This window comes from Abramis brama (genome assembly GCF_963993115.1).
Source record: "Abramis brama genome assembly, chromosome: 18".
In the NCBI taxonomy this organism is placed as follows: Eukaryota; Metazoa; Chordata; class Actinopteri; order Cypriniformes; family Leuciscidae; genus Abramis; species Abramis brama.
The window spans coordinates 34,364,123-34,388,876 of record NC_139980.1 but is presented as its reverse complement, the minus strand read 5'-3'; the positions used below and the strand labels follow the sequence as shown (position 1 = coordinate 34,388,876).

The following is a 24,754-nucleotide window of genomic DNA, read 5'->3' as shown; positions in this document are numbered from 1 at the left end:
CTATTTTGTGTGGTACTTTCCCGGTCTGATACAAAAATATGTGGGTCATAGCATAAAATAACCTGTTAAAAGCTGATCTGGTATTTTCTAATTTTTCATATTTTTAATGTAAGCAGGTTGTGTAAAACCTGGAAATATGAGGGAGATTTTAAAGGGGCTGTTTTTTAGCCGTTAGGTGAACTGCAGTAGCAGCTTATTGCTAACATACAAGAGACTGACACTGTGTCCTAACCAGACGCGATGCGATAAGATTTCAGCAACAAATAATTTGTCCACACTAGATGCGACGCGACTGCGAGATGCGTCGAAATCAATCAAAACCCACAGCCAATCAGAACAGCGTGTGTGGGCGGAATCAGCCAATCAGAACAGCGTGTGGGTGGAGTCTCGCGGCACCAGAGGCACTTGCAAGAAAATGGATAAGTAGCTACATAATCAAATTCACAAATATTACAGCATTTAAACATTATTAAAAATACATAGGCTACTGAGTTACTAAAACACTCTTTGTCAAAGAATACACTTGTTTGTTCACAGTTTGAACGTTCTTGTTTCCATTTGTTTAATCAAGATCTGAGGTGAATTATCCACTGTTGCTTTTACAGCTGCAAAGCTGGAGCACTAAATGATATTCAGAGTCACATTACACGCTTTTAACATTAAATAAAGCACATAAACAGCACCTGAGATTATCATCGCCACACTTTGTGTTTGTTGTTCCAGCGCGACGTCGCAGAAAAATAGAAAGCGTTTCTAAAACAGAATCGTCGCGTGTCGCCGTCGCGGCTGGTTAGGACAAACACTCTGATTAACACGGAAAATAACCTTTTATCGCGCGTCGCGTGTAGTTAGGACACGGTGTGAACGTGATTCAAGTCCCTGATATTCTCAAAGCGAAGGTCTTTTTCAGGCTTTGCTTAGAAGTAAGAAGTAGTTTGAAATACCTTTGCAGTGATATACACATAAACATCTTGACGCCATCAGGGAAGGTCTCGTTTCAGTTTTGTTGCAAGCTGTTCAAACATTGGCAATAAAGCTATTAATACATGAAAATTCCTACATATAGCCCCTTTATTAAGCATTTCATTTCCAGGCCTCTTAAAAGATTATGCAAGAAAATGAATTTTTCTGTTCTCTAATTGGTTAGAAATGACAAAAGACAGAAAAAAACCCCCCTGTTATTCAAATAAGAGCAACAAAATATACTGTATTAAAAATGGTATTTATTCACAAGTGCAATGTCTTAAAATGGACTATTAACATGTATGCAATTCTCATTTCAGCCTAATCGTCAAAATGAGAGTCAAATACAGAAAAATACGCTTATGTTTAAAATGTTTCAGTCTCTAGCACAAATTTATGTTTATGCACTCCATCTTGAGTGAATCTCGTTAATGTGTGTGTACAGGTCATGTTTCAAGCCAAAAACAAAATGATGATTTTTTTTTTTTTACCTCAGTCTATTTAAAATAAACTTTTTTTAAAATAACAGCCTGCATTGCATTTTTAATTAATATTTTATATATTTTTATTTATTTATAATTAACCAGTTTTTTTGGTGTCGTATACTTACAATTGTGCTTGACAATTTTAATAATATTTTTTTTTTTTCCAATGAGAGATTTTTGGTCCTAAAATAGGTTTCATTTTCTTTAAGAAAAATATACTTTGTCATTTCTTTTAGATTTTTGGAGTGAAAAATGGCCTGGGCATGTTATTGTTTTTGTGAGATTCACTCATAATGTGCTTTTTTCCCCCAGTGTGCTTTAATTTTTTGAAGTATTGTGGAGTGCGGAAGCTCATACAGGACAGCAGCCGAATGCATATACAGTAATCTTACAGAGATGCGAGTATTGATCCTGTGCTTGTTTCTTATTACTCACTATCACTCCTGCCGTTAGGATGTGAAATGCCACGACTCATATTCAGAGATAAATATATATATCCCAGAAGCCTGTTTACACACAATACCTGCAATCACAGTTTAAAACCTTGACATGTTTCATTAATGTCCTGCTATAAGTTAGGGAGACTGTTTTTTTCTTTTTTTTTCTTAATTTGGTTCTATATTCAGTAGTTTGAGGATGAACAGGAGTTTTATGATGTTCAAGTTACTCCACAGCTATTCTACACATTAATAATAATAATAATAATTGATAAATATACATGAAAACACTCAGCAGCCCTTCTAGTGGTCTTGCTCCACATCAACCAGAGTTCACATTTATGATTTGAGTAAATGAGTAAATGTCATGAAAGCGTGTCTGGGTCACATTTCACTACAAAATCAAAGGTAAAATAAAATGATATTATAATATTTATGCATTGTGACTTTATTTTCATTTCCCTTCCTCCTAAATATCATTAGCACAATGCAAAATTAAATGACCATAATGCATCTGCACATTATTCTTATTTTTCTTATTCTTGATGATTGTCATTAAATTCTCATTACTTAAATGCATTCATGTTTTTACTTAGCAAATAACAAACATCAAGCCAGTACAATACTAAAAATAGTACATAAATACTTGAAATTTTTCACATCACATTAATAATACGGGAGGAAAATGTGTCACAATGCAAACGTGATTTTGATGTGCGATATGACCCATGACACTTCCCACCACAGTAACTGTTCACCAGATGAAGGTTATTGAGTTTGTGAATGTGTACATGTTACGAGCAGACCATTAAGTTGTGCTGTTGTATTTTTTTAAGCCATCATCTGTCCAGTTGTGGTTTCATACACGTTCAGCTCAGATTCATCTGGCCGACTCATGATTGCTTCTCTAGTTTTAGTGCAAAACAGACAGACTAAAAAAACCTGAACATAGTGAGGTGCGCACGAACACAACGGGCTTCATTCATGAAACGTGAGCAAAACTCATTTCTGTTGCGCTGACCACCATTCCTATGAATGGAAAGCATTACAACCAGGGCTTGACATTAACTTCTGGCTAGTGGTTTTATCAAAGTTACTAGCCACTCGTCATTTCCACTGGCCACAGTTTTGACATTGATACCATGGGGGAAAACTGCCATAATGATATTTTTAATATCTCATAATTCGGCAGCAGGAATATTAGGCTACTGTCACTTTAAGACCTGATGCACGGATCCATTATACTGTTACACATGCGGTTTCTTTCTCAACTGTTTACATTCACTTAAAACATGACGGGAATACTCGCATTTTGACATTATTTTGTGTGTATTTGACTGTTTAAGCGCAATAAGCAGTGAAAACGTTTTTTTTTTTTTTTATACTGACACTTTGGGTGCGAGCACAAAATCGTCAGGAATGAGTAAAATTATGCGCCGAAATTCAAGCCCTGTGACACAAAAAATATTCACTCGTGTCTTGAATGAGGCCCGTCGTTTCTTATCGTCGTCATTCTGTCCTTAATAAATACCAAACATTTACCAAACGTACAAAAAAGCACATTCAAATCAGTGAAACTCCTCCACGAGGTTGTTGTTCGGTGACGTTAAATTAGTGGCCGTTCGAAAAATAGAACTCCTTTCGCTGAATGCAAGTTTAAAATAACATTTTCAGTTTCTCTTCTGCTGGTTAATGAGGCGTTTGACACGTTATCAGCACATTTGTCCGTCTCCGTACGCGGAGTACGAATGAAACTCTTTCTTTACAATCGAACCGATCGCTCACACTGTTCTTCGATTGGCCGTTCTTAGAAAATGCCGTCATGAAGTCCTCACGCCGTTGGCTGTACTGTTGCTAGGCACCGAGCCGTTGCCGGGGGTGACGACCTGGTGAAGGGGCGTGTCCTGAACGCGTGAGTATTCCCTGACCTCGGTTCTGGCCAGGAGGTGGTGCTGTTCTCCGGGGAGGATGGGCCTCCTCAGAAGCCCCTCCCCCTCAGCGATAGTCTCAGGCAGTGGTTGGCCGGCGGTTTCCGGTAGCAACGGTATGCAAATGATGCAGAGCAGTGTGCAACAGGTGAGGATCACATGATGCAGGAAGAAACCCTTCTGATTGTGGAGCTCCATGAGCGGGGCTGTTAACATGCCGAACCCTGCGCTCGCCAGGACCAGACCCACGCCGCCACCCCTGTGACGACAAACCAAACGACACTGGTCAACACACACATTCATCGTTCACACAGAAGGAACTCTAGCAATTTTACAGCAATTTCCCAGGATCAACGCGCTGTGTGAAAGGGGCTTAAAGTGATGCCTTGGTGGAAATATGCTAATACGGGAAATATGCTAATACGTGACATATGCTAATACAGGACATATGCTAATACGGGAAATATGCTAATACTGGAAATATGCTAATACGGGAAATATGCAAATATGGGAAATATGCTAATACGGGACAGTCCGTCAGTGGTCGTGGGCGGAGCATGAGCAATATGACATCATATTGCTTAGAAAATCCAAACGCTTGATTTTTGAAAGTGTTTAGGCTTTTTGAGGATAAAAAAAATAAAAGGAGTGAATGGATTTTTTTCAAAGACACATTTAAATGCAAACGCCATATAAACGTGACTTGTGGATCCGCTGACCCCTTTAAGAGTGATCCGACAGACAGACTGATGTGTGCTGACCTGATGACAGTCGGTGTGATCTCTGCGCAGTAAAAGATGCTGAGCGTGCTGACAGCGTGAGACGAGAACATCCCGATGATGGAGAACGCGTACGAGAAGCGCCGATTCAGGGTGTCTCGCAGGACTAGGACAGACAAGAGAACATTTCAGACCACAGGCACTTCCACAAACAGATGCAGGGTTTCCCTGTCTAATGACCCCTATAGCAACATTGGTAATAACTGACACTGAGCATGTTGTGAAATTAATAACATGCACATAAATGTTTAAATATATCTTATAAAAAAATATTTGCATTCAAATCAATGTAACAATTTATGGCAACATGATGTGAGTTACTGTACACAGACATGCATGCTTGTGTTATTACAGACGAAGCCCTTTCCTTTCCCAAGTCATCATTGATCGTTTTAACAAGAAAAATAATACGTATATAAAAACATAAAATATATGGAAGCCCATTTTTGCTGGTTTAAAGAGTAAAAACTGCGATTGCGAAAAAAGTGCGATTAAGTTTAACCCTCTTGTGCTGTTCACGTGTCGGACAAAAATGACCACTTTTTTATTTCTATGAAATTAATGTACTATATTTTAGTTCGATAATGTTCGATTTCATGGTACTAAATTATATTTATGCAGTATTAATAATCTATAGACCTGAAAATGACTTAAACTGTGGTAAAACTTGAATTCTTTAAAGGACAGACTTAAGTTTAATGGTCCCCAGAATATTTTGAATAATAAATGAATATGAATATCTGAACATGCAATATATCAAAAGAAAGAACGGAGCATCTGCTTTTAAACAACAACCAAAAAAAGTTTTATTTTAGCTTCATGCATTCTTTTTTTTTTAATCAAAACTTGAATGTGGGCAAGTTTCATAAAAAAGCAACATTGTGCGTCTGTTTCTTGTTTGTATCTGTATTTTGATCCGGAGATTCTGTACTCATTCCGAATGTGCGTAATAGCGCCCCCTACCATATAACAGTGAAAACACAGAAAGCTGGAGAAGTCCGTCAATGGTGCGGAAAGAGGTAAAGACACTTGGCAGATTATTGCTAAAGTGAAAAAAAGTGTAATTTTATTGTCATGAAAAATGCACAGTTTTCGTAATTTTTATATGAACTGTATATATTTTCCAAAACTTTTTTTTACGCTAAAACAATAAAAAAAAAAAATCTAAGCCATAAATCTAAACATGTTGAGTTTCAAAGTTGAGGTTGATATCTCAAAAAATTAGCTTTCAGTGAGATTTTGTTTGGGCGCAGTACCGAACGCTTCCACTAGATGATATCGTTCCCCATTCATCTTCACCTCAAGGAGCGCAAGTGTGACTATTTTTTTTTTCTCCGGACCATTTAACATTTTCAAATCATGTCCATGATTTTTTTGTGTGTTCACACAGCTAGTGCCAAAACCTTTACCAAGTTTCGAATCATTCCAAGTTTTTTTTACTCAAAATGTCCAGAGAGCACCAGAGGGTAAAATAAGTTGGAAATAGAGTAAAAATAAAGTGACATTGTGGAAAGGAAGAAATAAAGTTGCAATTACCTTTTATATTTATTTATTTATTTAATAAAGTGAAAACAGGCTTCCATAAGTATACATACACTTAAGATACTTTATAACAGTGGTTCTTAACTGGGTTTCTTCCCAAGACCGAACATCAGTCATTCCCTCATCCTTCCCTCGAGTCATTTTGACCCGAAACTCATTTAAATGTTTATTTTTTTAAATTGGGTGTTCATCACAGGGGTCCAAGACCCTAGGACTTTTTTCGCACTTGAACCACGAATGGGTCAATTTGACCCCCATAGGAATGAATGGAATGTGAGGAATGCTTCAGTACACATAGAAAAACCTAAAAATGCTCAAAATTCAAACTAAAAATGCTTTAACTTTACCAAAAAAGTATTTTATAATGTCTACATGTGTTTCTGAATGCAAACTGAAGAGGAACTGACTTTAGGACCCAGAGGAACAGCTCAATTGCTCCATATAGAGCTATAAGGCCATCTAGAGTCATGAAATATCATCTTATATTATTATTTTTCCACAAGAGGTCGACAAAGACTCCCAGTGTAAGATATTTTGAGCTGAATTAAAAGGGTTATGCATGAAATTTGTGAGTTATTTTGAATATAAGTTGAAAGAATGCAAGGAATGTGCTTAAATTAACATTTATTTATTTATTATTGACCAAATCTGGTTATTTAAAAGTAAATAAAATCAAAAATAATAAAAAATCTCCAATAAAAAAAAGAAAGAATTGCATTAAAAAATAGAAAAAATATTATCAAAATAAAATAAAATAAGCTTTCTGGACAACAAAAAAAATGAAGTATAATTTTAGGGCTTCGGGTCATTTTGACCCACGAGGGAAAGATGTGTTACAAAGTGTGAGAGAAGGATGAGAGTAATTTAGCAGATATAAACAAAAAATGTCTTCAAAATTTAATTCTGAAATGTATTAACTGGAATGTCTGAAATGTCTTGAGTTGGATAAACTTGCAAGGATTGACTGGGTTGTATATTTTTAAAACGTTGCACAGTTTTTTCGTGGTTTTCATTGAATGTGTCACGCAACCTGTTCATGTTGGCATATATTACTAATTTGGCCAAGTGAGATGAAAATGCATCAAAATAATGAGATTTATTGGTCAAACTTAAACATCTTGATAATAAAACCCTGCTTTTCCACACACAGTTGAGAACCACTGCTTTATAAAACAATCCATAATACTTTTTGTTTAGTTTTACCTGCATCGTGCCGAAGACTGTACTTCCCGATCACTGTATTAGGAGAAAGAAGACACAGTGAGGACAAAACACAAGTGTGTGTGTGTGTGTGTGTGTGTGTGTGTGTACGTACGGTTGAGCAGGCCGAGCTGTAGCAGTGATGCTAACGCTGTGATGATCATGAATGTCAGTAGTGTGTGTGTGTGTGTGTGTGTGTGTGTGTGTACGTACGGTTGAGCAGGCCGAGCTGTAGCAGTGATGCTAACGCAGTGATGATCATGAATGTCAGTAGTGTGTGTGTGTGTGTGTGTGTGTGTGTGTGTGTGTGTGTGTGTGTGTACGTACGGTTGAGCAGGCCGAGCTGTAGCAGTGATGCTAACGCTGTGATGATCATGAATGTCAGTAGTGTGTGTGTGTGTGTGTGTGTGTACGTACGGTTGAGCAGGCCGAGCTGTAGCAGTGATGCTAACGCTGTGATGATCATGAATGTCAGTAGTGTGTGTGTGTGTGTGTATGTGTGTGTGTGTACGTGCGGTTGAGCAGGCCGAGCTGTAGCAGTGATGCTAACGCTGTGATGATCATGAATGTCAGTAGTGTGTGCGTGTGTGTGTGTGTGTGTGTGTGTGTGTGTACGTACGGTTGAGCAGGCCGAGCTGTAGCAGTGATGCTAACGCTGTGATGATCATGAATGTCAGTAGTGTGTGTGTGTGTGTGTGTGTGTGTGTGTGTGTGTGTACGTACGGTTGAGCAGGCCGAGTTGTAGCAGTGATGCTAACGCAGTGATGATCATGAATGTCAGTAGTGTGTGTGTGTGTGTGTGTGTGTGTGTGTGTGTGTGTGTACGTCCGGTTGAGCAGGCCGAGCTGTAGCAGTGATGCTAACGCAGTAATGATCATGAATGTCAGTAGTGTGTGTGTGTGTGTGTGTGTGTGTACGTACGGTTGAGCAGGCCGAGCTGTAGCAGTGATGCTAACGCAGTGATGATCATGAATGTCAGTAGTGTGTGTGTGTGTGTGTGTGTGTGTGTACGTACGGTTGAGCAGGCCGAGCTGTAGCAGTGATGCTAACGCAGTGATGATCATGAATGTCAGTAGTGTGTGTGTGTGTGTGTACGTACGGTTGAGCAGGCCGAGCTGTAGCAGTGATGCTAACGCAGTGATGATCATGAATGTCAGTAGTGTGTGTGTGTGTGTGTGTGTGTACGTACGGTTGAGCAGGCCGAGCTGTAGCAGTGATGCTAACGCTGTGATGATCATGAATGTCAGTAGTGTGTGTGTGTGTGTGTGTGTGTGTACGTACGGTTGAGCAGGCCGAGCTGTAGCAGTGATGCTAACGCAGTGATGATCATGAATGTCAGTAGTGTGTGTGTGTGTGTGTGTGTGTGTGTGTGTGTGTACGTACGGTTGAGCAGGCCGAGCTGTAGCAGTGATGCTAACGCAGTGATGATCATGAATGTCAGTAGTGTGTGTGTGTGTGTGTGTGTGTGTGTGTGTGTACGTACGGTTGAGCAGGCCGAGCTGTAGCAGTGATGCTAACGCAGTGATGATCATGAATGTCAGTAGTGTGTGTGTGTGTGTGTGTGTGTGTGTGTGTGTACGTACGGTTGAGCAGGCCGAGCTGTAGCAGTGATGCTAACGCAGTGATGATCATGAATGTCAGTAGTCCTCCTCTCCTGCCGAATCCTCCCACCACCGGAAACACCAACACACTCGACGCGAAGGCGATCGCAGCCACTGCGTAATAATGCAGGTGAGACTCGCTTTCCTCCAGAACACTGCGAGCGAAACAGTGATGGATGCCGTAGCCCGTCAGCCTGAGAGGAAGAAAGAACCATTGATTTTGTGTTGAGATGAGAACGGACGAGCCATGATTAGCCAATCGCCGTCGCAGTTAGTGCAGCGATGCAAACCTGCGTCGTCTAGATCAGGGTTGCAGAGGGAGTCCGTGCAATCGGAATTTAGTGCAACCGGAATCCGTGCAATCGGAATCCGTGCAATTTAGAGACGTGGAAAACATGTACAAATATATACGTAATAATGAAGAAGATTAAAATAAATGAATAAAAACTGATTAAAATTAAACAACATAAATTAATGAAAATTTACGGAAGCGTATTGCATTCACTTGAGGGAAAATAATCTACTCTGTTTTTCTATATTAACAAGTTAATTATCTCAGAATTACGAGATAATTAAGTCATTAATTCAGAAAAACAGAGCAAATATTTTGTATGAAAAATTATCTCATAATTTTGAGATAATTAAGTCATTAATTCAGAAAAACAGAGCAAATATTTTGTATGAAAAATTATCTCATAATTTTGAGATAATTAAGTCATTAATTCAGAAAAACAGAGCAAATATTTTGTATGAAAAATTATCTCGTAATTCTGAGATAATTAAGTCATTAATTCAGAAAAACAGCAAAAACTTTTTATTCATGAAAAATTATCTCGTAATTCTGAGATAATTAACTCGTTAATTCAGAAAAACTGAGCAAAAACTTTTTTTCATGAAAAATTATCTCGTAATACTGAGATAATTAACTCGTTAATTCAGAAAAACAGAGTAGATTATTTTTCCTCAAGTGAATGCAATACGCTTCCGTAAAAATTCGATTAAAATAAATAAAACTTAGAAATGTAGAAAAATAAGAAATGTAAAGAAATAATGAAGTTAAATAAGTTAATAAAAAAATAAAATTAAAATAAATACTTTTAGAAGAAATAATAATTAGATTAAAACAAATACATACAAATGGATTTAAATAAATAAATGAATAAAAACGTATTCAAATTAAAAAACATAGATGAAAAAAATGGATTCAAATAAAAATTAAAAAAAAATACGTTTAGAATAAATTACAATTAGATTAAAACAAATTTATAATTTTTTTGGAAATGTAGAGAAGAAACAGTGGACAGATGTAAAAATAAATAAATAAAATTAGAATAAGGTTAGAATAAATAAAATTAGTTTAAAATGAATAAACAATAGATTAAAATAAATACAAAACAAATTGACTAAAATACAAAAAGTGATTAAAATAAGTAAATAAATAACAAATCTAACAGTACAAAAAAAAAAAAAATGTAAGAATAGAAACTAAATATCTACCAAATACGATTTTAGTAATTATAATTATTTATAATAGTAATTTTTCCACAGTATAAATTGCTGTTTAAACCTGAGGAAGAGGGTCCCTGATATCTGTGTGTTTGCGGCGCATTAAACACTGAAAGCCCTGATCTAGACGTCAGAAAACAATCCCAGAACAGATTCAAGTTTAGAAATTCTGATTATAAATCTACTTTCCTTCCAAAGGTGACTAACATGAGCTTTGATATATCAGTGTTTCAGATCGCTCTATCCGTCAGAATCATTTGTTAACATACAAGTATTCATTACTAGCTCATTGTTTCTGCATTAAATTATTACATTGTTTAAATTAATCAATTTTTCGCTAACTGTGATTTTGTACATTTCTGAAATACAGAGCATATTTCCTCTGATAACAGATCACTGTAAATTGTAACATGGACTCATGTATTTTCTGTAAAGCTGCTTTGAAACGATGTGTGTGTGAAAAGCGCTGTACATATAAATGTGATTGAGTTGAATATTGTGAGGTGCATTAGGAGACACAGACACTTACGAGTTCACACACAGGACCACGGTGTTCTTCCACAGGTTTCGGGTGCCGGTCAGTTGCGTTACGCACGACGTCTTTGGCTTCTGTTGCAGTTCTGTTTCCAGCTCTATAAACCATCATCATCATCACCATCATCATCATCATCATCATCATCCTCATCATTATCATCATCATCATCATCATCATCATCATCATCATCATCCTCATCATCCTCCTCAAGGTAAAGCACTGATCTCACCTCAGCGACGGCGAGCTCACCTGAGAGGATGCCACTGGGGTCGGTTGCCGTGTCGACGCTGTTGCTATGGGCGATTCGGTACATTTGTCTCTTGGCTCTTTGGTAATGTTGAGTGGCCAACAACCAGCGCAGGGATTCGGGAAACATCCTGACACGAGAACCAGGAGAACCGGAGCGTTAGTTCTGTCGGTTCCACTTTATTTTAAGGTGTCATTGTTACAGTGTAATTATATATTTAAGCACTGAGTGATATTAAGCAACTACATGTACTTACTATAGGGTTAGGGTAGGATTAGGGTTTGGTTGAGGGTTATTACTACGGTAAGTACATGTAACATATGTAACAAAGACACTGTAAAATAAAGTGTTGCCGTTCTAACATGTGAAGTGATCAAACGGTTTATCTTCTTGGTAACACTTTACAATAAGGTTCATTAGTCAACATTAGTTAATGTATTAACTAACATGAACTAACAAAGAGCAACACATTTTGGTCACACTTTATTTTAAGGTGTCATTGTTACAGTGTAATTATATATTTAAGCACTGAGTAATATTAATTAACAACATGTACTTACTATAGGGTTAGTGTAGGATTAGGGTTTGGTTGAGGGTTAATTGCATGTAATTATGCATAATTTATTGTTATTACTACGGTAAGTACATGTAACATATGTAACAAGGACACTAAAATAAAGTGTTACCCACATTTGTTACAGTATTGATTAATCTTTATTAATGTTAGTTAATAAAAATACAGCTGTTCATTGTTTGTTCATGTTAGTTCACGGTGCATTAACTAATGTTAACAAATACAACCTTTGATTTTAATAACGTATTAGTAAATGTTGAAATTAGTATTAACTAATATTAATAAATGCTGTAGAAGTGCAGTTCATTATTAGTTCATGTTAACTAAGGTAATTAACTAATGAACCTTATTGTAAAGTGTTATCGTCTTCTTTTTATGTTGTTTCAGGATGGTTACATTTGAAATAGATTATAGACTAGCATAATGGACCAAAGCAACAAAACAAAAAACTCATTCAAGATACGGCACAGCAATTAATGCAAACGGTTACAGAAAACAAAACACTACTAAAGTATGTAGAGAACTTGTGGTCAAAATATCTGTCTGAAAATACATGCAGAAAACACAGTGGAAAACAGTTCTGCATCTAGATATCAAGTTTCACACTAAATGCATCTATATAGCACACATTGTGTTTATCGTGCAATTTATTCGCGAAAATGAGTTTTTACGCGCATATGATACGGACGCATTACAGACGCATTTTCATGAGACCAGACAGCAAGTTTACTTGCTACTAAAAACTTAATGGTGAAATTCACCAAACCTTTTGATTACACAGCTAACTAATATAGGGGAGAGAAATTAGACAAATCTGATGTTGTTTTTAATCTTATATCTGTTATTTAACAGTCGATATGGTTGTTTAATGCTGATCTAACCAGCAGAAGACACTCGCCGGGTTTAAACCCCAGTTGCGCAGGCGGGGCATGTTGTCACACTGAGTTACAATGAGCCCCTATTAGAACTATGATCTTCTATTCTATACTTGAAACAAAACCACATAATTGTACTAGACGTGTGTGATTCTCTGAACCCGAAGTGGATTTACACAAATTGCTCTCCCCTATGTTCTAACAAGCTTTTGCTAACGTTCCCATTAGGTTATAAAAACGTTACTTCTGAATGTTCTCTGAACATTTAAAGCAACACTAAGGAACTTTTCCTCTGCGGTCCCCCTACAGGTTGGAAGCGGAATTGTCCATTACTGCTGTCGTAAATAATTTCGCCTACCGTCGCACGCACGCTATTTGTTTATCCAGCACCGGCTTTGGAAATAACGATGTCCACAGACTAGGTAGAGTATGTTGCATGATTTTATGAAAGTATGATGTATTGCGACATCAGAAACGAAGAAAAACTAAATAATGACTATTGTAATGCTTGTCGTAAAGCAAGTCAAATTTGTAGTTTTCTTCTGTCTCATTCGAACTACAGATCCGCTACCCGATCTGGCAAACTTGCATAGTGTGGTTATAGCAGATAAAGGACCGCAAAGCGAATCCAGAAGTGCCGTTCACCCTGTTAAGAGTTGATGAACCACTGAAACCATTTTGGAAACATTATTTTAAGGTAAAAAAAAGTTATTTTGTGTTGCTTTAAAACGGCCCGTTTTTTAAATGTAATGCGAATGTAAAGGAAACATCTCATCATTCTTCAAACTAATTCGGAATGTTACTTTTGAATGTTTGAATGAACATTCCGAAACTAGTAGCAACATTTAAAAACACTACATCAGACGAAACGCTTCAGGTAAAAACGTTCCGTGAACGATATTTTTAAAGCACACATTAATAAAGACCAGATAACTTTAAATAAGTGTTTTATTAATGTTCCTGGAAGAACGTTTGCTCATGACTTAGAGAGAACCTTAATGTTCTGAGAACGTTCCCTTGGTTCTTCCTCATAAACTGGATTTTATTTCCATGCATTGCAGTCAGAAATTTGTATTATTTTTTATTAAATAATAAACTAGTTTTTAGTGTTGCATGCATTGGTAGGAGAACCGAACTAGTGTTTCTGTGCTTTATGAGAGTCTTACCAGACATACGGCAGCATGAGCACAAATGGAGCGATGATTACAATCTGAAGAATCTGCCAATCACGGCACAGCGCCGCTAGACCGGGCATCAGCATCTGCCCGCCCACGATGATCAGACTGGCGATCATGGTCATGGAGAAACGCCATTTGGGCAAACACAACTCAATCCCTGAGAGACGGAGAGATCGCCACAGAATCAAAACAGGACACTTCAAGTCGAGAATTCACAAATGGACAATTCTTGTTTTTTATGCACAAAATTATTTTTGTTAAATTCTTGTTCATCATAATTTTCCCTCGTTAATTCTTCCCTCCCTCTTGTACTAACTTGCAGCATCTCTTCTCTTATCTGACGACGAGGGCGGGGCAACCTGTCACTCACATGAGATCAGCCAATAGCAAACCACAACCATCCAATCAATTCCTCAAGAACAAAATCAAGCCCCGCCCACATTTGTTCTTGTTCCAGAAGCGTTTCACTCGGATATACGACACAATAGTGGAGAAAAGACGAGCACAACTTCTGTTTCATGCCGACTTTAAAAAACAGGAGATCCATTCTATATTAGATTTTATATATATATTCTTTTTTATGTAGTAAATTGTATCTTTACCATTACAAATGTGTAAAACACAAATATATTTATATACATGACATTTTACAACTATCTCAGTACATTTTACAACTATACTTAAAAGACAATAAATGACCAAAAATGACATATAAAGATGTACTTAAAGAGACAGTTCACCCAAAAACAATTCATAATTTACTCACCCTCAAGTTGTTCCAAACCTGTATAAATGTCTTTCTTCTATTGAACACAAAGGAAGATATTTAAAAAAAAAAACTGTAACCAAACAGTTGATGGACCCCATTGACTTCTATATGGAAGTCAATGGCGCTCCACAACTGTTTACTGTAATTTTTACTGTATTTCTGATCAAATGAAATGCAGCCTTTGTAAGTGTCGAGAAGAAACCACAGTGTAACGTTATACTACAACATGTGTGTGTCTGTGTGAGTAACTCATCAATTTTGCTCTTCAGTTGTCCAAATACACTCCCAACAGATCAATTTGTCGTCATGAGTGGATATTAAACAGAGAAGATATGCTGGTTATTCTGTGTTGCTGAGGTTATGCTGAAGATGCATTTAAGAGTTTTGTCATTTTTTTTTACCTGATTTGAGGCCAAACGCCATAAAAAATCTTTTATGAAAGTGAAAATCTTGTTGACGTTATGGCTCCCTTTGTAAATCATTATGATATCCATTATAAACAAAAAGCTTTTGAGAAAATTGGCCGCTGTAAAGCATCAGACTTCAAATGTCATCGGGGTCTGAGCGAAGCAGAAAGTAGCTCCATTAAAGTAAATTAATGAACTCAGAGGTGTTCTGGAGATTGAACACACACACACACACACACACACACACACACACACACACACACACACACACAGCTTCCCCTGGCCTCTGTAAAAGCTACTTAATCAGCATCACTTAATGTTTGCTCATCAGAAAACCACTTTCTAAAGCACACAGAGAATTAAACCGATCACATAAATTAAACTGTGTGCTTAAAGGGGAACCTGGGCTTACTGCGACTTTTTTTTTACCCCAAAATCAAAAGAATAGGCTATGTATGAAATTATATTTTGCATAAAGAAAATAAGGACTACTTTAAGGCTTTATACATGTCAGATATTTTAGTTAGTTTGTTTGTTTGTTTTTGCTATTCTTATTCTTAATGTATAATTAAATGTGGTATTTAATTTAATATTTTTCATAAAAAAATATAAATATACTAAAAATATTTTTTATATATATATCTAGATCATTCATGAAACTCTAGAGGACGCAGGCTAACGGTCCTTTACATGCAATCTACAAGCAATCACATCATTACCACATGACACGATCTGATTGGCTCTGCTGATCCTGCAGCCAATGAGATTGCTTGCTCAACATTTAAATAGTCTGGCTGATTGTTTGCTGTAAGCTAGTCCTGCAGTGCTATCTCATTCCTCTAACCTCCCCAGCTCCACCTGCCTAGATCTGATATGGGATTTATGTATGTCTGTTTATGCAGCAGCTTCTTCTGTTTTACTACTTGGTGATTTCAATATACATGTTGAAACTAGTGGTGGGCAGATCGAGGCTTCGTGGAACACTGAAACAGTTTAAGCAAATGTGCCGTATTGTGGCGAGGCTTCGAAACAATCCGACACCCGTCTCCACGGTGACCCCTAGTGGTCAGAACAGTGTAAATGCAACAAAAACCCAGGACAACCATGCATAAAAACACCTTTTACAAATCTATTGCAAATTCTTTATTGAAAGTAAAATCTTTCAAATGCAATTATATAATCATCTAATAAGATTATCAAGTGTCTATATGTTCTTTTATAAATTGTCAGGGTTTGTTTTGTTTGTTCTATGAATGGCTCAGCTAAACAGGTCAATAAGAGACTATTAACTACTATTATTCATTTTAATACTAAATGTATAAAACTGATCAGAGATCAGGTAAAACCCACAGACACTTGTTCATTGGTTGGCAGTGACTCCTCATGATTCATGAGTTGACAGAGATCATCGCCCACCAGCAGTGAACCATTGAAATTTCGAGGTGTTTCGAAACGGTTCGTAATGAAGCCTCATTTACTGAAATCACGTGTCTCTGGCAGTTTGAAACATGCTCCGAACCACTGATTCGGAACAAAAGATTCCTAAAGGTTTCGAAGCTTCATGAAGCAGTGTTTTGAAATTGCCATCACTAGTTGAAACTGATCATGCAGAATCCCATTGACTTGTGCCAGTGTTCAAATGTGTTTATTTCTTACAGCATGTGGATTTTCCTACACACTCGAAAGGTCACACACTTGCTTTGTCCTGTTGGTTTACACAATGTTTCTGTGCTTGATTCTCAAATTGGTATGTCTGATCATCTTTTCATTGAACTAAACTCAACCGTGAATTGCCTCTTCCTAGGCTGAAATCCTTCATAACTTACTGTAACCTCAACTCTGTGAATCCACTGCTGTTTTCCAGATCTGTGCAAACTCACCTTTCTGACATTACTTTACCCTTTTTAGTAATGCTTCCTCTCGACCCAAAACGCTGTTTTGCATAGTCATTAAACTTGCTAACCTGACATGAGTAACTCAGCTGAGCTCTGCGGGTCATTTCTACACTTCAGTATATACAATCTCTTCCGGTCTATAGCCCTGTTCGTACAGGATTCACTTTAGTGTTGATGGAGTAATGTAATTTTACCACAGGACGCCTGTAATATTAATGGCCAATCCGCACGGGATAATAGATCTCAGTAAACTAGCAGAAGTGGGAGAGTAACTCGATTTACACACCGCCGTCACTCCTGTCGTCATGTGTGTATTACGCTGCTTCCTGATATCACGTGCACAAACACACAAAACCTATATTTATATATATAAAACAGTTATGTCCGGTCGAACGATGTACTAATTAACTTCAGATTGGATTGTGTTGGTAATAGGCACTTTCCTAACACTAAAAGATGTTTCGTGCCTCTAACAAGTGCTGTCGATCTTCTCTCTGATCTGATGGTGTGTGTAAAACACTTGAGTTTTGCCACAGACTCGTCCCAGCGACTAGAACGGAATTGAATGCCTTTTCAAGCGTCTCCATACTTGAAAAACCACAGGAAACTACTTCTAAACAGGAAATGATGGAATATTTACTTAAATATTTACAGCGGGTCTATTCGAACGGGATTAGCATTACCTGAGGAAATTTTCCAGACCGTTTTACTGAAGGTAAAAGTCGCCGTAATCTTTACTGACATTGTTCGTAATGATGACTGAGATGCACATTCAGACAGGACTAAAATCACTGAGAAGCTGAGAATCAAACTCGTCTCCCTGTCATCTTGACCCGGCCCCGAATGCCTTCCTTGAAAAGTGTGCTTCTGTAATTTCACTGCCCATTCCAATTCTCATTTCCCAACTGCTTAATACTGGTTTTGTTAACCCCTGTTTTAAAGAAACCCGGCCTCGACCATTCTGACACGGCCAATTATAGACCAAATTTGCATCTTCAGTTTCTCTCAAAGCTGCTTGAGAAAGTGCTTGCTGCTCAGCTTGTCATCACACAACCTTTATGAATGCATCCAATCAGGTGTGTGCACTCTCCCCAGCACTGAGACAGCACTTCTCTGGGTTGTAAATGATCTTCTTATGCCCATCGACTCGGGCTCCATCTGCACTTTAATTCTCCTTGACATCTCTGCTGCATTTGACACCATTTCTCACAGTATTCTCATCTCTCGACTCTCTTGCTTTTGGTATTTCTGGAACTGTCCTGTTATGGTTCATTTCCAACTTGTCTGACCATCAGCATTACATTTCTATCCGTCAGGCTAAGTCCACTACGGCCCCTGTCTCACACGGTGTGCCACAGGGCTCTGTTCTTGGACCTTTACTCTTCATCATCTGCATGCTTCCCTTCTCGTCAACATGGCTTAAACTTTCATTGCTATGAAGATGAAATGATACATTCGTTCCCAACGCACTTTCTTCTTCCCCACCAACTCCATTTTGGCTTGTATTAACTCTTAACTCTTTCCTCGCCAGCGTTTTTTTTTTTTTTTTTTTTTTTTTTTTTTTTTTACCGCCAGCGTTTTTGATCATTTTCACAAAAATATCATGGCCCCCAGAATATTTAGTTGTATGAATATCTGAACATGCAAGATATTAAAAAAGAACAGACCCTCTCTCAGTGTTGGTCTAGTTTCATGCGTTCTTTTTTATCAACACTTAAATATGGGTAAGTTTCATAAAAAAGCAACATTTTGATCAAAAACCTGAGAAAATCATGTTTTTGTCAAAGACTACATCCAGATCATGTTCAGAATGATGATCAGAACAGAGATGGAGTAGATCGAGCTTCACAGGCCTAAAGCTCGTCCTGGGTCAACATTTCAGTCAGTAACATTAGGCAGTTTTGATTTATATGCTGTTTAATGTTGATGATTGCTTTATTTTACATATGCATATGATTGCATATGATATCGCATCTTCCTCACACGTGTTTTGATCATAGACTGTATAAAATAATGGACGTAGTGTCCGTGACGTCACCCGTAGGTTTCTGAAGAGCATTTTTGAAGCCTAAAGTGGGCGGAGCCGGCCGTCGCGTCACTCCCGGATAAACGAAAATGTGCAGCGAGGCGGATTAGCTGAGGTGACGTGACGCTAACACAGCAGACAAACGGCTAGTAGTGAGATCAGCGGCAATCCACCTGTCAATCAAGTGGCCATGCCCATAATTATGCAGAACTTTAAGGCTTAATATAATTTAAACAGATGAGTTAAAAAAAAACAGGCTGTAAACACATTTTTTCCTGCTGTAAAGTTTTGCATATTAACATGGGGGTCTATGGGATTGAGTGTGTCTCTAGCGGCCAGTCGATGAATTGCAGATTAAGTCACTTAGGTGAGAGACCGTAAAGTTGCCGCTTGGTTTTGACCAGGATATTCAGTACTTTTTCAGAAGATGTGTCATAGCGCCCCCTACCGTATAACAGTGAAAACACGGAAAGACGGAAATTTCCGTCAATGGCGGGGAAAGAGTTAATGAAATAAATGTCCAGTCATTTTCTCAAACTAAACACTGATGAAACAAATATACATCTGATTGGTTTACATCCCGTCTCTGTGTTGACAATATTGATAATTCTGGTTTCCCAGTTTGACCTTCCATTACTGTTAAAAACCCGGGTATATTTTTTATTCTTCCCTCCCTTTCTCCCTTTACCAAATCTGCCATTTTCCACCTCTGGAATAGTGCTCATTTACGTCCGTTCTGAAACAGACATACTTGAATCCCGCATCAGATCTAGGCAGGTGGAGCTGGGGAGGTGGAGGGGTTAGAGGAATGAGATAGCACTGCAGGACTAGCTTACAGCAAACAATCAGCCAGACTATTTAAATGTTGAGCAAGCAATCTCATTGGCTGCAGGATCAGCAGAGCCAATCAGATTGTGTCATGTGGTAATGATGTAATTGCATGTAAAGGACCATCATTCTGCCTTTTTCCATCTCCGGAATATTGCTTGTTTATGTCCGCTCTTAAATATCAATGATGCTGAGACTCTAGTTCATGCTCTCATTACTCCCCGCCTAGACTGTAATTTCCTCTTTTTCGCCGTACCCACAACAACACTTAATAAACTCCAATATATTCAGGACTCCGCAGCCAGGGTCCTCACACATACCAAGAAATCCTCCCACATTACTCCAGTTTTATGCAGATTACATTAGCAAGGTCTCCGTGTGCAATACAAGGAACTTCTCATCACATTGAAAGCCCTTCATGGTCTCGCTCTCCTGTATATTTCTGACCTCATTCAATTATCCACACCCCTGCCTGCACTCTTGGGTCCTCTGAATCTGGTCTATATATATACACTACCAGTGAAACGTTTGGGATAGTTTAGATTTTTTATGTTTTTAAAAGAAGTCTCTTCTGCTCACCAAGGCTGCATTTAAAAAAACTGTAAAAATTGTGAAATATTATTCCAATGTAAATCAGCTGTTTTCTATGTGAATATACAGTAAAGTGTAATTTATTCCTGTGATCAAAGCTGAATTTTCAGCATCATTACTCCAGTCTTCAGTGTCACATGATCCTTCAGAAATCAGTATAATATGATGATTTGATGATCAAGAATCATTTCTCATTATTATAATATTATTAATATTACTGTTTTTCTTTGTATTTTTAATCAAATAAATGCAGCCTTGGTGAGCAGAAGAGACTTATTTTAAGAACATACAAAACCTTACTGATCCAAAACTTTTGACTGGTAGTGTGTGTATGTATATAGATGTAGAAACCTCAAGCGACAGAAAGCGAAGAGAATAAAACTCACTCAGGACGTAAAGGGTCAGTCTGATGGCCGCCAGACAGAATCCTTCGAAGAAGCGTAGCGTGCTGAACATGGCCATATCCACGGAAAACGCCACGGCTAACCCGAACACCAGCACGGACAGCACCGACACCAGCAGAACTGGGATACGGCCCAACCTGACAGGGTTTACAGTAAGAGTTATGAATACAGTATACGATCGTAACCATCATGCTACATGTTTGGTAACGTACCAGTCTGCCATCGCTCCCATCAGCAAGTACCCGAAAATGGACCCGACCAACAGAGAGAACTTGGCGATGTGAACCTTCCACTCTCCGTCACACACCAGCGTCCACTGCAAACGAAACAACACAGACTGATACAGACATATCACATGACCGCTGATATATAGACCTACAGTCGAACCAGACACCTTCAGCATTATCAGTTTATTCACTATAGTTCAGAAAATGGTAATAAAATATGACGAACTCAGTTGATATTTGACTGGTTTTGTCCGTCCTTCTGTTAGACTGTCTCACACATGAATTATGTTGAATATCTGTCAGCTGTTAAATTTAACTACACAATTAGATAATACCAGTTTAGCTCAACCAATCACCAAGCAATGCTTAATTTTGTCTGTGTGTAAAAAGAGCATTAACACTTCAGCAAAACATGATCAGGTCAAAGTGTCTGGAGAATGTTTGGGTGTAATATCTCACAGTTTACTTTATTTTGCTCTCCTCACTTACAGAAATGAACTATAGTGTCCTGATCACACTAGTAAAAAAATATATTAAAAATTATGTCTGGTGTCTGAATTGTATATAGCACGATAATTGTCAATCAAATCAAAATGTGATATCCAGTAAGTCATACAGGCCTGTACTTAAAATATGAAATATATGGTGTAACCTCTCAAGAATATAGTGATGTTTCACCCTAAAAATATGTTTTGTGACATTATTTTCATGTCAGTTAAGCATTTTTCTCCAAAATAAATATCATTTTCCTAACGGGAATAATAATACAAAAATGTAATTACTGTAATGTGTAAAAATAAATGTATTGGAATATTTATACATGATGAAAGTATTTAAATTCTTGTATTAGAGTATTTTCTATTGTAATGCAGTAAAAACAATTAGAATAATGAGAATCAGATTTAAACTCAAAGCCAAATCATCCAGATGCAATGCAATTTATAAAAGATTTGGTGGTGAAATGTGGTCAAATATCACGAAAAACAATGTCACAATGCAACATCTTCTTGATGCAAATAATTAATTTCTTTATATTGATTAAAGATTGAGAAATCCCTATGTAAAAAAGTAAAACACAAACACAAGTAGGGCCTAAAATATCACAAGTAGGGCTCCACATTTAAAGGACATTGTGTTTCTGACATTGAAACGTGACAAATATGATTAGAAATTGACCAATGCACATAGAAGTGAGTAAATATCCTCTATCCTGCAGTGTGTGTCTCATCCTCGAACAGCAAACGGCCCAGAACGCTTCATTAGCATTTGTTTACATGAATGAATGAATTAACCTCTTTAACACACACTCAGTAAAGATTAGACTATCGGTGTGAGAAAGGTCACACACACACACACACACACACACAGAGAGAGAGAGAGAGCTATTCGGCCAAAGAAACGCTGTGCATCACTTCTGTCAGACTCGTAGATAAACGGCTGAGTTTGAAGGAAAGCTTGTGCATCTTCTGTGTCAATGAAGCTCTGAAGGGAAATGTGTGAGATAAAGTGACAGAAGCTTTACTTCTGCGCGAGATGCACACATGTATAGATGTCTATATGGAGTCCCTCAGCATGCAAAGACATTCGCAGGACTGTTTGTGCAATCTGACAGTCCCTTTAAACGCACATTATAGTTTCTGGGCCTCACCGTACACATTTACACGTTATCTGCATGTTTCTCTCTGCACATTTACACGTTATCTGGTCTGGGTGTAACTGAGCTCTCCGTCTGATATGCACACTGTGAAGAGATACTCACTCATAACCCTGTGACACTGCTGTTTAAATACCTCATTTACATGACTAACGGTGATCAATGCAACCTTTGATCAACTAAATCTGCAAGTGCAGCACATAATTGCTAGTTATTCATATTAAAATTGGAGGGGAAATACGAGCTGATTTGATGTTAAATGTTTACAGATTTGGTGTTCAAGTACATGTTCAGGTAGGCCACAAATAACATGCAATGTGATTTCTCATCAGGAGTAGATAGTAAACATCAAACCGTCTGTTAGTTCTGCTAATAAAGAATATAAGATCCTTTACGTTTCCAGTGTATTGCACAGATGTCTCTGTTAAAGGAAATAAAGGAATAGTTCACCCCCAAAATTTAAAGTCTTTTACCAGTTTACTGTCATGTTACTGTTTTGTTTGTCATTCCAGACCAACGCAAGATGACATTTGTTAAGGCGATTCACGCATTTGCAATGTATTGGCCAATAGTTTTCATAATGTTAGGGATTTCCATTTCCTACAATCATGCTTTGGTAGATTATAATTATTTTATTAAAACATTGTGATGAGACAAAAAGTTGAAATTGTGTCACAAAATTCTAAATTAGGAGATAAAAAGTCACAAAAAGTAGACAGGTTTTGACATGTTTTGACTTAGCACGTCAAAATGTTGCCTTTTTATCACATTATGTCTTTTAATGTCATTATTAAGACATTTAATATGATTTCCCAAATAATATTTTTCTTATTATGGCGGAATGTGCTTCCATTGTATGACAGACAGACAAAATTCAAGCTGTTATTTGCTGACAATCTGCTGCATTTTCACCGCTCAAGCGCTCCAGTCCCCATTCACTCCCATTGTATAGAAAATAACTGTTGTTTTAAACAGTGTTTAAAAGATGTTCGGTTAAACATCTTCTTTTGTGTTCCAATGAAGAAAGCAAGTCATATGAGTATGGAAGGACACGATAGTGAGTAAATACGACAGAATTTGAATGTGAATTTTAACCGATGACGGAATTTAAATGTTTTAGGTGAACTATTCCTTTAAATGGAAGCTTTCCATCAAGCCGGAGGGAATCCTTTTTCCAAGGGCATCCATCAGTAGATCTTACCTTAGTGACCACATTCTGCTGCAGTCCCGATTGCAGCTCGAACCTCCACTCCGAGCACATACACGCCGTAACGAAGCCGTTCTCAGTGCCGTTCCCGATCAGATCCACGAATAAATCCCGTTCCGAGCCCGTCCCGTTCCCCGCGCGCACGCACTTCCTGTCCGGTTGACCGAGCAGAAAGTGATCGGAGAACTGGATGAATGAGATGAGGAAGGCAGGGATCCACGTTAGAGCCACCAGGCGCCTCTGATACCTCCCGAACCCCCCGAGGAACGGCAGAACCACCGTGTCCACCTGCGAGAGCCGCTTGTGCGGTTCGGACTGCGACACATTCCCGTTCTCCGCCGGTGCGTCGAGCCGGTCCAGCCGAACCGCATCCATTGCGCGTCGGTTTCAGGGTCTTTGTCTTAAAATCACACGCACACACACTGAGAGAAGTCTGAAGTCTGAACAGAACCCAGTCTGAATCCGAGCTTTGATAATCCAGTTGATGCGCAAGGGGCCCCATAAGGTCTTTGTCGAACCCGGTGGTCACAGCGCCATCGCCGGGCTGTAGAGACCCGGTGGTCTCCAACAGGTCCGCAGGTTACGCAGCTGATGCACAGGTGTGGCCCGTGTATCCATCATTGAATCCCGCTGAACTCACATCAGGGATGATGATGATGATGATGCTGAGCCCGTGAGCCGATCACACCCAACGCTCGCGCACTACCTCATAAATAACCCCTATGTAGGCTAATGAAGGCTTGGTTATAACGCGTCGCACGCCCGCGTGCATCGCACCGCATCCAAAATGCAAGATCCGCCCTCGTCGCGCGCACCGAGCTCTTCCATTGGCGCGCGCGTGGCATTCGCGCACACGCACGGGCTGTTCTGTCCTGTCCTCCAGTGTGTGTGTGTGT

General features: G+C 38.3%; 1 protein-coding gene across 1 annotated transcript; it reads right to left on the bottom strand.

Annotated features, from left to right (window-relative positions):
- Positions 1-1,203: 1,203 nt before the first annotated feature.
- Positions 1,204-24,754, bottom strand: LOC311068430 (solute carrier family 22 member 23). Its single transcript, XM_084090877.1, has 10 exons — positions 23,853-24,754; positions 20,983-21,086; positions 20,753-20,907; positions 13,839-14,007; positions 11,226-11,353; positions 10,971-11,073; positions 8,918-9,129; positions 7,338-7,370; positions 4,575-4,698; positions 1,204-4,072 (listed from the first exon to the last, which is right to left on the bottom strand). Exons 1-10 carry the CDS (start codon positions 24,231-24,233, stop codon positions 3,706-3,708), a joined length of 1,776 nt encoding a protein of 591 aa, XP_083947003.1. The 5' UTR covers positions 24,234-24,754; the 3' UTR covers positions 1,204-3,705.